Source organism: Euprymna scolopes, chromosome 29 (genome assembly GCF_053919585.1).
Source record: "Euprymna scolopes isolate OS-2025 chromosome 29, ASM5391958v1, whole genome shotgun sequence".
NCBI lineage: Eukaryota > Metazoa > Mollusca > Cephalopoda > Sepiida > Sepiolidae > Euprymna > Euprymna scolopes.
Window position 1 is genome coordinate 107,755,255 of NC_136510.1, and position 16,196 is coordinate 107,771,450.

The 16,196-nt window shown below is 34.1% G+C and overlaps 1 protein-coding gene across 8 annotated transcripts in view; it reads right to left on the reverse strand.

The window, feature by feature from the left end:
* Window positions 1–16,196, reverse strand: part of LOC145252810 (uncharacterized) — a 104,749-nt gene that overhangs the window by 65,186 nt on the left and 23,367 nt on the right. For all 8 annotated transcript variants that reach the window (XM_080112772.1, XM_080112775.1, XM_080112769.1 and 5 more), the window contains one exon: window positions 8,020–8,098. In XM_080112772.1, coding sequence (XP_079968898.1) covers window positions 8,020–8,098 — 79 coding nt within the window. The remainder of the gene's footprint in view (window positions 1–8,019; window positions 8,099–16,196) is intronic.

Below are 16,196 nucleotides of genomic sequence, written 5' to 3' on the forward strand. Positions count from 1 at the left end.
TAGCAAATCTCATGACAGAGGCTGTCATGAGATTTGCTAATCCTATGAGATATAAAAATTTTCCCAACTCTTTATCTGTGCCTAAATCAAAATGTAGACCCCATGAACAAAGCTTCTTTCTTAGAAGTGCACGCCTGTAGAACTCTGTTCCGTCTGCCTGCTTCCCACCTGACTACAACCTGGATGTCTTCAAGTCCAACGTAAACAAATTCCTGATGAACCGCCCCCTTAAGTAGACACTTTTATTAAATCCCCACACTAACATACTGTACATGCAATAACCCTTATCCGTGAGTGGTTTCCGGGCCTTGATAAGTGGTGACCACCTTGTAAAAAAAAAAAAGTTTGACCTTTCAGACAACAAATATCGAAAAATTGGCTAAAAACATTAATATCTTCACCTTCAACTGAGCACTGTTCTACAAGGGGGGGAGATCGCTTTTTTCGCCGATATTTTTGAAAGTCATCCTCTCCTTTCGATTGTCTAGCCTTAATTAAAACCTACGTCACTTCCGATTTGGTGGTGGTCGTAACAGCAAAGACGTCAGGTTTTTTTCCGTTCTTTTCCTCCTTTGCAGTATGGGTTCGAGCCTGCCTTCCTACTACCACTTTTTTTTTTTTTGCTCAACATACACATCCAAACACTCGGGCAACGCGGGGCACCCATGCAAAGTATACTATAATAATAAGAGTTAATTTTTCCACTTATTATTATATACTATAATAACAATGATCTGCAAAATAGAAATTTTCAGTTAAAATTAACAAAAATATATGGAAAAATATTGAAAAATCGATTTCTTCCTTCTTTCACTCTTGACCCATTTTTTTTTTTTTTTTTGCTCATGAGTGTATAGTGTTGGTGTGCTGTGAAAATGAACTAGGCCAGTTTCTGTCGTGGGTGATCCATATTTTTCTGAATTTTCAATGTTTTAGTGGTGGGTAGAAAGCAGCATGATTATGTTGCTTTTAAACGTGCTCTGGAGTTTTCTAGGGATTACCAAACCTGTTTTGGGGTGGAGCTGGAGGAAGTAATGTCCATTTTGGGTTCCCAAAGCAATCTCCCACAATGTTATATTCCAAAAATATAGAATCCCTGTGGAATCATCTTCCAGAAATGACATCATTTCTCTTACTATTATGTTGTTGTTGGTGGGGAGGGAAGAACTACATTAATATAGAAATTTATGGTAAAGTAAAAGTTCTGTCGGTAATGAGGAAAGAAAATGAAACACAGTAATGTAGAATTTTATAAGAAAGCAAAGATTGCCTAATCACCAACTGTGTCAAAGTATTTGGATAAAAGAAAAAAAAAGCTTTTAATATTTTATTATCAGATTATCTCCCTTTTTTTTAAAATTCATTTTTGATAAATCACCTTAAATAAACATGGGTTCTTCTTTGTTACTATAGCAAAATTTAAAAATCAAAATATTGAATTTAAAGTAAAACCAATAATGTCTACTAAATTGTCATGTCACAGTAATGACCATATCCAAAAATTACAAAAAAACGATGAGATAGAAAATTAATTATTAATGAAAATAGTTTCTGAAGACAACTAGTGAAAATGGAGTTTTGCAAAAAAAAAAACGAACCTGGACAGTTCAAATCGTATCAAAGAGGAGGTAATTATTTTCTGAAAACCAATTTAGCAAAACTTAATTTTTGCTAATTGTCTTTGAAAACTGTTTTCATTAATAATTAATTCTCTAGCTTATTATTTTTTGTAATTTTTGGAGATGTTCATTACTGTGACACGACCATAAAGTAGATACCATTGATTTTATATGAAATTCAATATTTCGATTTTCGAATTTGGCAATTATAATGAAGAACGTAAGCGTTTAAAAGAAAAAAAAAATAGTAGATTTTTTTTTCAGATGATCTCCCATGTTGATTTTGGATGGATAAACTTAAACTAAACATTTTTTTTTTACATAGGCATAAGCACTTATCAAGGCCAAGAGGCCACTCAAGAATAAGGGTTAAAGAGTGTACAGTAGAAATTGGACAAAAGAGTAATCGTTTGTAACGGAAATTTGGTAAATTTGTTAACTTAAGTGGAACGGCTCATCAAGAACTTGTTTATGTTAGACTTGAAGACAACCATATTGTAATCAGCTGGAAAGCAGGAAAACGGAAGACAATTCCACAGGCGTGCAGTTCTAAGAAAGAAGCTTTGTTCATGGAATCTACGTTTAGGTTTAGGCACAGATAAAGAGTGGGGGGAATTATTGATAGTGTTTTCAGCTAGACGAGTGTTTCTTGTGAAAGTTTGGTGAGGGGGACCATAGATTGAAGCTCAGTCGAACACTTTCCATGAAAATAACGATACAGCGGAGACAGGCTCGCAACATCTCTTCTGTGAGATAGAGATTGCAGGGAAGAGAAAAGGACATCTCCTACGAGGCTACAAAGTCTATTTTGAACTCTATCAAGGCAGGACAAGTCCTTTCTAGTTCCTGCCCAGATGTGGCAACAGTACTCCATCCTTGGACGTACCTGGCTCTTATATAGATAGAGAATTGCATCAGTAGTGAGATATCTATTGGATTGATAGAAAGATCCCACCATTTTTCCAGCGGCCTTGGCAACAGATTTGATGTACGTGTTCCATTTAAGATCAGGAGTAAAGGTCAAGCCCAGAAGCTTGTCAAAACCTGAGGCCTCCTCAAGACAGGAGCCATTCATTTCAATTGATGCCAGATATGAATCAGAACGTTGATGATGTAAAGAGAGAAGCTTGGTTTTAGATGCATTAAAAGTAACCAGCCACTCCTTTCCCCATTGTACCCCATGCTAAAGATCAGAGGAGAGAGAATCAGAGAGAACTTGGTCGTTTACTGTCTTAGATGTGCTACCATAAATGGTAGTGTCATCAGCATAAATGTCTACAAATGATGTAAGGATGTGATTTGGAAGATCATTAATGTAGATCAGGAAGAGAGTTGGGCCCAGTATGGACCCCTGAGGGACACCAGCATTAATACTGTGAGCTTCTGATTTTTGCCCATCAATTACTACTCTTATGAATCTATCAGAAAGAAATGATTTAATAATTGAGAAGACATTTCCAGCTATACCATAGCTAGAGATCTTATGAAGTAAACCTTTATGCCATACCCTATCAAAGGGATTAGATATGTCAAGAGCAATTGCCCTAGAAAGGACGCCTCCGTTGAGAGATTCGCTAATCCTATGAGATATAAGTGTAAGCACATCAGCAGAACAGAAACCATATTGTGTGTCACTAAGGAGGTTATTTTTGCTGAGATGGTTGATTACTTTTGTATTTAACACAGATTCTAGCAACTTACTCATGATGCACAGGAGACTTATTGGCCTGTACTGAGAGGGGGGTGACTGATTACCTGAATTCTTAAATACAGGGTATACTGATGAGATTTTCCAGGGTGATGGGAAGCAATTCTCTTTAAGAAAAAATTTAAACAGTTTTGTAAGTATGGGTGCTAGTTCTGATTGAATTTTTTTGAGTACTATAATTGGAATACCATCAGGGCCGGTTGCTTTACTGGAATCAAGGTTTTTGATTAGCTTGGCAACATCACGTACAGATATATGAATATCACATAGCGTGTTTTCTAAGACAGGAGGAAATATTGGGGGTTGGCGGCCTTGGTCACAAAGGGTAGAATTAGCTGTAAAGTTCTTGGCAAAGAGTTTGGCTTTGTCTGATGCTGACGAGATTACCTCAGGTCCATTGATGATAGAGCACATGCTTGTGTTCAGGATTCTGTTTGCTATTTGCCAAAACTGGTGGGAACCAAGCCACTGCTCAGCTACTTTGGACTTGACGGACTAAGCATACAACTTTCTTGCGTTCTTTATTACTTTCTTAAAATGGTTGCTGGCAGTCCTGAAAGCGGCTTTAGTTTCCATACATATATTACGTTGGAAGCAGTGGAAAAAGTGATTTCTGTGCGCAATGGCAGCTGCACATTCTGGAGAGAACGATAGCTGGCTGTTAGGTTTTTGCTGGAACTTTTTTGAGGGTATGAAACAGTCTATAACTACAATTAACCATTCTATCAGGTCTGATACTATAGAGGAAACATCCTTTTTAAACATGGAACACAGAGTTAGATCCGATATAAATGTACGGAAGCTTTGCCAGTCAGCCATAGTATATCGATATACTGTACGATGGAGAGGTACGTCTGGGGATTTATTACATTTCATTTTTATCTTAATCGATACAACAGAGTGGTCGGAAGATCCAAGAGGAGACAGAACAGAAACTGAACATAGTTCAGGGAAAGTTGTAAGAAAAAGGTCTAGTAGACTCGCATACTGGCCGTCATTGTCGGGCACACGGGTGGGTTCGTGAACAATCTGAGTGAGGTCATAAGCAATGGAGAAATCATGACAGAACCTCCCTTCATCATCGGTCTTGTTTGAGTGAGTCAAACATTCCACGTTGTGAACATTGAAGTCTCCACATACGTGAATGTTAGCTGAAGGATAAGCAGATAGGACTTGGTCAATTTTCTCAGATATGCTTTTAAAGATAGTAACTCCGCTATCGTGGGGGCGATAGAGAGTAAATATAAATGCAGTAGTGTGAGCTAGTGCAACCCGGAAGCACATATAGGGTAATTTAGGATCTTTGGAGATGCCCCTACCACATGGAAAGCTATCTTTAATATTGGCACATATTCCATGGCCATCGCGATCTTGGTGGTCAGATTTAGAAGTTAAGTTAGAGAATCCTTTAATTACGAACTCATCTAGGGAAATAGCCTGTCCAATGCCAGTTATGCTTAAAAATAAAAGGTCTGGTTTAGTCTCCTGTAATTGGGTTTCAACCTCTGGAAGATTAGAACGTAGACCTCTGATGTTGGAGAAAGAGACATAGTAGTGGGGGTCTACATTGGAAGTTGGACATTCGGGTTTAATTGTGTATTTTTTCTTGAAACTTATCATGATGGAATTTTGGAATTTGTGGACTAGGTCGTCATACTTGCCTAGAGCAGGACAGAGAGTGGAAACTAAGAGAGAAAAAGAAACGAAGAAATATTATTTTTTTGTAGAACATAAGGTAATGGCATCGAGAGGCCCCACCAGAAGCTACTGGATAGTCCAGAATCCATTCCCCAAATGGCAATACAGCAACCTCAATACTTTGCACCTGCTGATAGGACAGCCTCCTTAATGGTTAATCCAAGGTTCGGGTTCCTGACTATCAGGCGGATAACATCAGTTCAGATAAAACGTTTACCTCCAGCACCCTTACTGGTGACATGGCTACAAGGATAGACATAGAAACAGAAAATTTCCGCCATCTCTGCTGACTGTTCGCGCAAAATACTGCCAACCTAGAATACAGCTTTTTCTTCTCCCTTTGTCAGAAAAATCACATTAAAAAATGAGGACTGAGGGACAAATAAAGAGTAGCAAGAGTAACGGGAGCTGCCGATAATGCATCCAATGAGTTTTCTACTCCCCATTAAAAAAAAAAAAAAATTATTAAGTATTGTACTTATAAAAGTCCAACTGGCGTGTTTAAGGGAAAGTATGGTGATAGATTCCCCTCTCACAAACTAAAAATGAATACAATTACCTAATCTATTTTTGCAATATTTTGTAAATAAAACAATCAGAAAATAAATATATAAATTAAATACTGAAATAAAATGTAGTCGTTAATATTTGAGTCTAAAGATAAAAAGTAAGATTAATATAAAAGTCACTTATCTCGAAAAAGATTTCCGTCACCAAAATGCAAACTGTTGAAGAGAATTTTAGCTTTAAAAACATCAACGTTCCAAAGACTTTTTAAAAAAAAATTAACCGTTAAAAGAAAAACGTGATCATATTCTGGACTTTAGCTAGTGACGTTTTAAGAAACTTTTAAAAGAAAGAAATTTTAAATAGATGTTATTTTCATATTATTCCCCTTTTTTATTAAATTCTCGATGGATAACTTTAAATTACCGTTTAAAAGAAAAAAAAATTAAATATATTTCATTTTAAGATTATCTCACTTTAATCATTTTGAAGCTACCTATGCTAAACTAAAACCTTTAAAAACTCTGATTGAAAACGACTGAAACAAATGCCTAGAGGATATTGCCAAGGCTGCTGCAAAGAAGGTGGGCCAATTCTACTGTGTTAGAAAATTACTGACAACAGAGATTTGACTATATCTTTACAAAGCCACAGTTTGCTCATGTTGGTACATCGATCATTCTCAGACAGGTTAAAAAATAAAAGTCTCAAATGAAATAGGTTCCACACCATCAATCAAGCCCAATCTCTGTCCCATCACCACAATACTGCATCCCTGTGACTGTTTTACAAGTACTTTAATGAAATGTACTTCAATGAACTCATAGCACTTGTACTGCGCTGATGTACATGCCCCTGACTAACTTAATGAGTAGCAAAATCCCACCCCTTCACTGTTGAGGTTCCTAGATACTGGAAAGGTTTCTACTGTAAGTTTCTTCACTTGGACTGCTGGACCTTGGAATTCCCCTCCTGTTTCCTGCTTTACTTACTGTACAAGCGTGCAGAAGTTTAAATGTAATGTAAACAAACATCTTGCTGCTCAACTCCTCACAGTCCACTTTTGCACACAACCCCAAATAGTAGACCTTTACATTCTATGCGGCAAAAGGATGCCTTGTTTGGGGTGAAAAAGAGTATAAAATAATTACATCAATATCCACAAAACATTCGTAGTGATAGCGAGAGATGATGAATTGGCAAAGATGATGTTTGCACAACACACTAAAATAAACATGGCAAAAAAAAAATTACATCAATATCCACAAAACATTCGTAGTGATAGCGAGAGATGATGAATTGGCAAAGATGATGTTTGCACAACACACTAAAATAAACATGGCAAAAAAAAAAAATTATATATATATATATATATATATATATATATATATATATATATATATATATATATAATTTTAAATGGTAAATAAATATATATATATATATATGTATATATGTATATATTGGACAGAAATGAAGTAGTGAAATAAAACGGCAAGAACATGTGACATAAAGTCAGTGGGTAGAGATTGGACAATCAGGCTGGCTTTGGTGTTGTGGGAGGTCATGTTGGTGATGTTCTCGACGTATGACCAAACAACGTAGTCCAGCAGATTCCGGTCAAGGAAGGATGAGAAAAGGGTACAAAATCGTAGCACTCCTTCTGAAGTGAAGTCTGGATCTTTTTGGACTTGTAGGCGGGTACTGAGTCCTGCTGCCATACCCAGGGTCTGCCAGCGGCCACTTGATTGCACCAGGGGATAACCACACTCTTCAGCACATCCAGGTACACTTTGGTGTTGACTTTCAAACCGACTTTGAAGGTATGAGGTGGCATGATGTGGCTCTCACTTGAAAGCACACCAAAGACCAGAACCGTCGCTGGAAACTTTGTTTTCATAACCCTGGGCATGTTCCTGTTATTCGTGGCAATCCAGCGATGCATTTTGAGGATGCTGGCAATGGTCCTGTTGTCATAACTTGGATCGATAAAGAGCAGGAATTGTACAGCGGCGCATCTCCGATCTCGCTTGTTGAACATTGTGTCACTTTCAGACGTGATAGAAGTCTTCTATCGCTCTTGGGATTTGTACACAACTGGCCAGCTAGCAGATAGTCTGTAGCAAAAAAAGAAAATCGGTTTTTATCAAGTGGAAATGGAATCATGTCATCTTTTTAAGGGCGACAATTTTATCATTCTATCCTATATTAACTTATTATTAATTTAATTTGTTGACTTGCTGGATTTATTTTCAAGAGCCTTTTATCGCTTTCTTCCCTTATTTTGTCTTTTAGTCCTCATGTTCCATATGTTTCTGACAAAGAGTGAAGAATTGCTGTTTTCTGGGTCAGAATCTATGCATCTAACACTTATCATTAACAAGTTTTGGATGTTCAAGTAATTTTTTAGCTCCTTACATCAAGTGGCTTTATGCCTTGTCTGGAACGATTTCTATAAACAAAAATAAAAAGAGATAAACATCTTACCATTGAATATACTTGTGATTATTTTCCAACTCGTAAAAGTCCGCTGGCCAAAATCTCAAAATGTCGTCGATATTTACATCTTCAGGAATAAAGAAAGAAAACAAATTAGATCACATGATTGAATTCGCAGATTTTTTGTGTATGATGAAAAATACGTGCATCAATGTGAGTAAATAATGAATAATCATATCACGTTGACAAGAAAGTTCTTGCGGGTTTTAACTTTTATTCAGATGAACATATCTCGGCTCAAACAAAAATTTATTGATGGAAATAAGCACCATCAGAATTAACGCACTTTTGCCCCAATAAAACAAGTGTATTTATGTCAGTAATGTAAAAATCTTGCATTCTGGTGGCGCTGAAGGTGGTTTTATATTGCTTAGGTTTTTGAAACATTTGTCATGCAAAAAGTTGTTCAGATGCTTGAAAAAGTAATAATTGGTAGGTGAGAGGTCAGGAGAGTATGGCGGATGAGGCAGAGTTTTATAGCCCAATTCATTCAACTTCTGTAGGATCGATTTAGCAACGTGCAGTCAAGCATTGTCGTGGAGAATTTTTGTTGACTAAAGCTGTATGTTGTTGTCAAAGTTTCTGATGCATTTCATCCATTTGTTGACAGTATTTCACTAATTTCGTAATGGTTTCGCCTGCAGTCAAAATCTGTAATGGATGAGACCAATTGCAGACGACCAAACAGTCAGCATGACCTTCTTTTGGTGCAACTCTGGCTTTGGAAAGTGTCATGGAGCTTCGTCAGCATCTAATCACTGTGCTGGCTAATAATAAGAATAATGACTAATCATATAGTGACTAGGCATGTTATGACAAATCGTATATATAATGAATAATCTTAAAATTAATGACAAATCATATAAATAATGACTAATCATATAGTGACTAATTATATAAATAATTATTCATATAAAAATTGTGACAAGTCATAAAATAATGACAAATCATAAAATAATGAGAAATCATAAAAAATAATGACAAATCATATAAATAATGACTAATCATATAGTGACTAATTATATAAATAATTATTCATATAAAAATTGTGACAAGTCATAAAATAATGACAAATCATAAAATAATGAGAAATCATAAAAAATAATGACAAATCATATAAATAATGAACGGCAAAGTTGTATATCCTCATGTTGCATAAAGCTCTCTGGACTCGTCATAGATTGTCAGGGTTAGTCCAAAATATAATTTGAGGTTAAAAATTATATTTTGGAAAAATAACCAGATAATAATTTTAGCAAGAATAAACAGTCTTTCTGAAATTCTTAAAAATAAAAACATGTTTATAGTTTTGGAATTTTAGCTGAAACAAGTTAGATAGACAATAGTTATGGAACGTTGGATCTCGATCAGCTGATGTGTTGGGTGTCTTTTTGGGTATAACGTAACAATCAGCTAATTGGGGATTTGAGGCAGATTGTATCCAAGATTCACGAGATACAGACGTGCTGAAAGCGAGCACTCAAGTAATAAAGATGGGTTAACGAAAAGAGTTGTAGAGACTTCGAACTGGACAAAGTAATAAAATGCACAGTCATAATCAGTGATGTTGTGTTGTCTGTCCTGAGAAGATGAGTCTTTGTTGCAGATCGTCTGATGAGAAAGAATCATCAAAGAAATGAACCCATCAGACAAGAAAAAAAGTTAGTCCTCAAAAGAAATGTTTTGTGAACTTTAATATACAACACTCATAAGAAGATTAAAATCAACACAGATACTAAAGTTTTTAATTTTGTTTGTTTTTGTTTTAAATTTGATTTTCGATAGCTCATATAAATGATGCAATAAATATTGATTTTATGCAACCAGTAAAACTGAAATTTATAGATCAACCGCACAAGTATATGTTTTTAAGTTTGCGAAAATATATGCATATATTACATGTTTTTATGGTAATTGGAAAAAAAATGATAACTCTAATGACAAATTATTTAAAAGTATTAAAATAATCGGAATCGGTAATTGTATTCGAATCATCTCATACCTGTTGTTAATATTAGCGTTCCTATTCACTTTAACTATTTAACACAACTTTCACATTATCTTAATTTTTTTTCACCATGTATAATAAATTCATACGCTTTTTGTCATCTATGTATATAAAGTAGTAGCATTCGTGTGTGTGTCTGTGTGTACAACTCTCTTACAGCCAACACCACTGGACCGACCATGACCAAACCTGGTCCACTTTTTCAAGGTAAAGACCAAAGGTTAAGGTCATATTTGATGCGGCTCTTCATAAACTCTTCCACCTAGGGATGGTGCATACCAAGTTGGGGGTTGCCATCATCCCGAAGGCCGCCACCATTTCACCAGCCAACTTCTTTGTGAATTTGAATCAGATCAACCTCCTCCACACCCATCCTCTCAACCAATCTTGATAAAATTTGGTATACTAGTGATCTCTTATGGAGGCCAAAATTTAAATCTCCAAATTGGATCCCCGATCATAATTCTTGGGTAGTTAAAAAATTTTAAACAACCTAAGTAATAGTTACTCTTACATCATCCATTTACTCCAAGGGTGCCCACAAAGTGTGTATCCAAGTATACAGCAAAGTCTCGCATGAAGCGCACGTATCTTAGCACACACCTACGAGCAATATCGAGCACCCCGCTAGTCTTCTATAATATAAGAGTAAAAATATGTGTGTGTATGTGTGTGTGTGTGTGGCTATGTGCAATTTTTTGTATGTCCAACAAAGGCTTTTGGTGGAGTGGGGTGGGGGTGGGGTGTTCCTGGAGGTGGGGTCGCAATGTCTTAGAACTTTTTATATACTGTCTAGATTGTAATATCTATGATTTGTGAACTCATTCACTTAACTTTTTAATCGTTAAATTTAAACGTCTTTCACTTCCTTTGTCGCTGTAGTGCAGCGGTTAAGGCCTCAGTTTTTCTACCTTCGTATCATGGGTTCGAACCTGCCTATTTAGCAAGCCTTTTTTTTTTCTTTTTTTACACCTCCAATGACACGGGTAACGCCGGGCACCCACGCTAGTCTACATATATAAAAGAGAAAACATCCGCGTGCGTTTTTGTATGCCCAGCAAAGGCTTTTTTCCACGGGGAGGGGGGGGGGGAGAAGGCTTACTATGTCTTATAGCTTTTTATATACTTCCTAGATCATAATATCTTTGATTTGTGAATGGAGGTCGTCTCTACATTTATTTACATCAGCTTTTACAAAATTCTTGCATCTTCTCTCGTGTTTGTTCGGCTTTTTCGTATAAAAGCGAAACTAACGAAAACAAAGGCAGCCTCTCCGGCTTTCATGCTAGGGATGTCCAGAAAGCAATTAGCTTTGATCACTGTGGGGAAAACTCCTCATATCAGACAACTGCTATTCATTTGGACACTCCCTTTTTCTAGGGTGCTGGTTTTCCCAAACCAGGGTAAAATAAATACGGTGGGCGGAAAGCTGAAAACTTAACTGGCCTACAGCCAAACTTAAGTGCGTGATTTAATTTCTGCTTTCTGCATCTTACCGCGTTTAGTTTAACATCACTAAATTTTAATGCTTTTCACTACCTCTCCCTTCTTGGTGCAGCAGTAAAGTCTCACGTTTTTTTTTCACTTTTTCACCTTCACCTCAAGGCTATGGGCTCGAGCCTGCCTGTCTACTAAGACTTTTTTTTTCACGTTTCCCACTTATTTTTCTCCTCCACACACACGTACAAACACCCGGGTAACGTCGGGCACCCACGTTAGTCTATAATATAAATCTCACTTCTCTGTTTTAATGTATATATGTATGTATGTTTGTATGTCTTCCTAAAACTTTCAACAGCGTTGACAGATTTTCACGAGATTGGTATTGTTTTAAAGCTTGACTCTTTGGACGACAAATATTAAAAACATTGGCTAAAAACATTAATTCCTTCACCCTCAACTGGGCACTTTTTTTTACAAGGGAGGGGGGTCGCTTTTTTCGCTGATATTTTTGAAAGTCATCCACTCCTTTTGATTGACTAGCCTTAATTTTAACCTTTGCCACTTCCGGGCAAAGACGTCACAATTTTTTTCCCCGTTCTTTTTTTCCTTCGTTGTACGTGTTTGAGTCTGCCTTCCTACTACCACTTTCCCCCCCCCCCCCATCAACATACACCTCCAAACATGCCAGTGTATAATAATTCATACTATTTTTGCAATGTACAATAATTTATAGTATTTTTGCCATGTATAATAATTCATACTATTCTTGCAATGTACAATAATTTATAGTATTTTTGCCAGTGTATAATAATTCATACTATTTTTGCAATGTACAATAATTTATAGTATTTTTGCCATGTATAATAATTCATACTATTTTTGCAATGTATAATAATTCATACTATTTTTGCAATGTATAATAATTCATAGTATTTTTGCAATGTACAATAATTTATAGTATTTTTGCAATGTATAATAATTCATACTATTTTTGCAATGTACAATAATTTATAGTATTTTTGCCATGTATAATAATTCATACTATTTTTGCCATGTACAATAATTTATAGTATTTTTGCAATGTATAATAATTCATACTATTTTTGCAATGTATAATAATTCATACTATTTTTGCCATGTATAATAATTCATACTATTTTTGCCATGTATAATAATTCATACTATTTTTGCCATGTATAATAATTCATACTATTTTTGCCATGTATAATAATTCATACTATTTTTGCCATGTATAATAATTCATACTATTTTTGCCATGTATAATAATTCATACTATTTTTGCCATGTATAATAATTCATACTATTTTTGCCATGTATAATAATTCATACTATTTTTGCAATGTATAATAATTCATACTATTTTTGCAATGTATAATAATTCATACTATTTTTGCCATGTATAATAATTCATACTATTTTTGCCATGTATAATAATTCATACTATTTTTGCCATGTATAATAATTCATACTATTTTTGCCATGTATAATAATTCATACTATTTTTGCCATGTATAATAATTCATACTATTTTTGCCATGTATAATAATTCATACTATTTTTGCCATGTATAATAATTCATACTATTTTTGCCATGTATAATAATTCATACTATTTTTGCCATGTATAATAATTCATACTATTTTTGCCATGTATAATAATTCATACTATTTTTGCCATGTATAATAATTCATACTATTTTTGCAATGTATAATAATTCATACTATTTTTGCCATGTATAATAATTCATACTATTTTTGCCATGTATAATAATTCATACTATTTTTGCCATGTATAATAATTCATACTATTTTTGCAATGTATAATAATTCATACTATTTTTGCAATGTATAATAATTCATACTATTTTTGCCATGTATAATAATTCATACTATTTTTGCCATGTATAATAATTCATACTATTTTTGCCATGTATAATAATTCATACTATTTTTGCCATGTATAATAATTCATACTATTTTTGCCATGTATAATAATTCATACTATTTTTGCCATGTATAATAATTCATACTATTTTTGCCATGTATAATAATTCATACTATTTTTGCCATGTATAATAATTCATACTATTTTTGCAATGTATAATAATTCATACTATTTTTGCAATGTATAATAATTCATACTATTTTTGCCATGTATAATAATTCATACTATTTTTGCCATGTATAATAATTCATACTATTTTTGCCATGTATAATAATTCATACTATTTTTGCCATGTATAATAATTCATACTATTTTTGCCATGTATAATAATTCATACTATTTTTGCCATGTATAATAATTCATACTATTTTTGCCATGTATAATAATTCATACTATTTTTGCCATGTATAATAATTCATACTATTTTTGCAATGTATAATAATTCATACTATTTTTGCAATGTATAATAATTCATACTATTTTTGCCATGTATAATAATTCATACTATTTTTGCCATGTATAATAATTCATACTATTTTTGCCATGTATAATAATTCATACTAGCGGGACCTATGTAATATATTGATATTGGCATTCTGTAGATTTTCAGCGTGAATGGAGATGCTCTGATATTACTGTAACTATTTTTTTAAAACTGCAAAATATTTATCCAAGCCAGCAGGGACGCCCAGCATAGCCAGGTTGTAAAATATGCTTAAATATGATATTTTAATTCTTGCAAATTTCGTATATATTATTATAGAGTTAATGTTCTATCGATTTTTATCTATATATATAAAAGCGAAAATGTGTGTATGTATGTTCGCTTTTTGCGTATGCCCAAGAAAGGCTTTTTTCAGAGAAGCGGTCGGTCGGCTCACAACTTCTTAAAACTTTTTATATCACATGTAAATCATAATATCTCCGAGTTAACAACGGAGATCGCCTGCCTATTTAATTTGCTCGACTTCGGGAAGATGAATATTCAACAGTTTTTGCTCAGTAGTCAAGTTGACCTCATTAAGTCATTAAAACGTGCACCAAATCAAGTAATTAAATAAATTCAAACGTATTTCCATTAGTATCGTGTGGTGGCGCAATGGTTAACATTGCGCGTTTTTTATTTCACACTTTAATTTTCAACTTCGCCTCAAGAGTTCGGGTTCGATCCTCACACTCACCTACCAAACGGAGTTTCAATTTACCTCCAAACACCTGGGCAACGCCAGGTACCCCCACTAGTATATTAAAAGTTGCAGTCCAAAAATAAAAATATATCTTTATGACATGGGTTCATCAGCTTGAATTGAAACCAGATCCCAAACTTATGAATATATATATATATATATATATATATATATATATATATATATATATATATATATATATATATATATACGTATATATATATATATATATATATATATATATATATATATATACGTATATATATATATATATATATATATATATATATATATATATATATATATATACATATATATATATATATATATGTGTATTTATTTATTTAATAGTACAGAAGTTCATAAAAACATTGGTACCGTCGGTTTCAAGCCCAACATAAAGGGGACCAGTTAATGGTAAAACGTAAATGATGTTAGGCTCTCGTCAGCCATGTCGTTTCTGTTTGAGGAAAAAATTTCAGGCCCGCATTTACTTTTTATAATGATGTTCATTTTTATTTAACTATACCTTATTCCTATCTCTGTATATTTTATTTTATTCTAATATGAATTTTCTAATTTTTTAATTTTTTATTTAATGCATTTTAGTAAATATGTACTGTTCTGTTTTTGCATGGTTTCCGGTCTGCCTTCTGTTAATTTTAGCTGGTGCAAGGGAGATAATTACTTTATCTTATTTGTTTACGTTAAGGGGAGATAATCCATGTTTCAGTTGGTCCAAGGGAGGTAATTAATCTATCATTTACTTTTTAACCTTTTTTATTTTATTTTATTTTAAATAGTTGGGGGAAGTATGCAGGCTATTTGATTTCTAAGTCTTTCATGTATGCGTATTGTATTCTTTAAGGTAGCCATAATTTTCATACTTAATTTATACTTACAATTGTCTAAATGTCCATTTTCACTTTATTAATTTATGCACTAAGTTGACTGCATCTAGAATACTCTTGAAGGTAGGGTCTTCGTTTGTTGTTCGATCCTCCCAGTTTATTAGGAGCGCTTTTCTCCTATGTAAACAGACTTTGAGGGTCTCACTGCGTACATTCAAACAGGTCTTTTGAGGGTCATTAATAGTCTTTATAATGTGATACTTCTCCGTATCACAAAGGGGGCACCATTTTGAGGCTGGTGAGTATGCTGGTTTTCTCTCTATGATCCTCCATTTAATGCTGAAAAGTGTTCTGTCATCTTTTAGCTGCCATACTCTGGTGGTTAGTGCTGTCTTCATCCTTGTTTTTGCCCTGAAGGAACTGTTGTGCATGTAAAATCTCTGTTTAAACGTCCCTTTCGTCATACCTATGTATATTTCTGGTATATCGTTAGCCTGATGCGTGAGTGTAGCTTCATATACGAGGGATTTCACCCTGCATTTTCCCCCTAATGGTTCCTTTGTGATGATCTTTTTTATTTTTAATTTTTTTTTTTTACATAGGCATCACCACATTATCAAGGCCAAGAGGCCACTCAAAGATAAGGGTCAAAGAGTGTACAGTAGAAATTGGACAATATAGTAATCATTAGTAATGAAAATTTGGTAAATT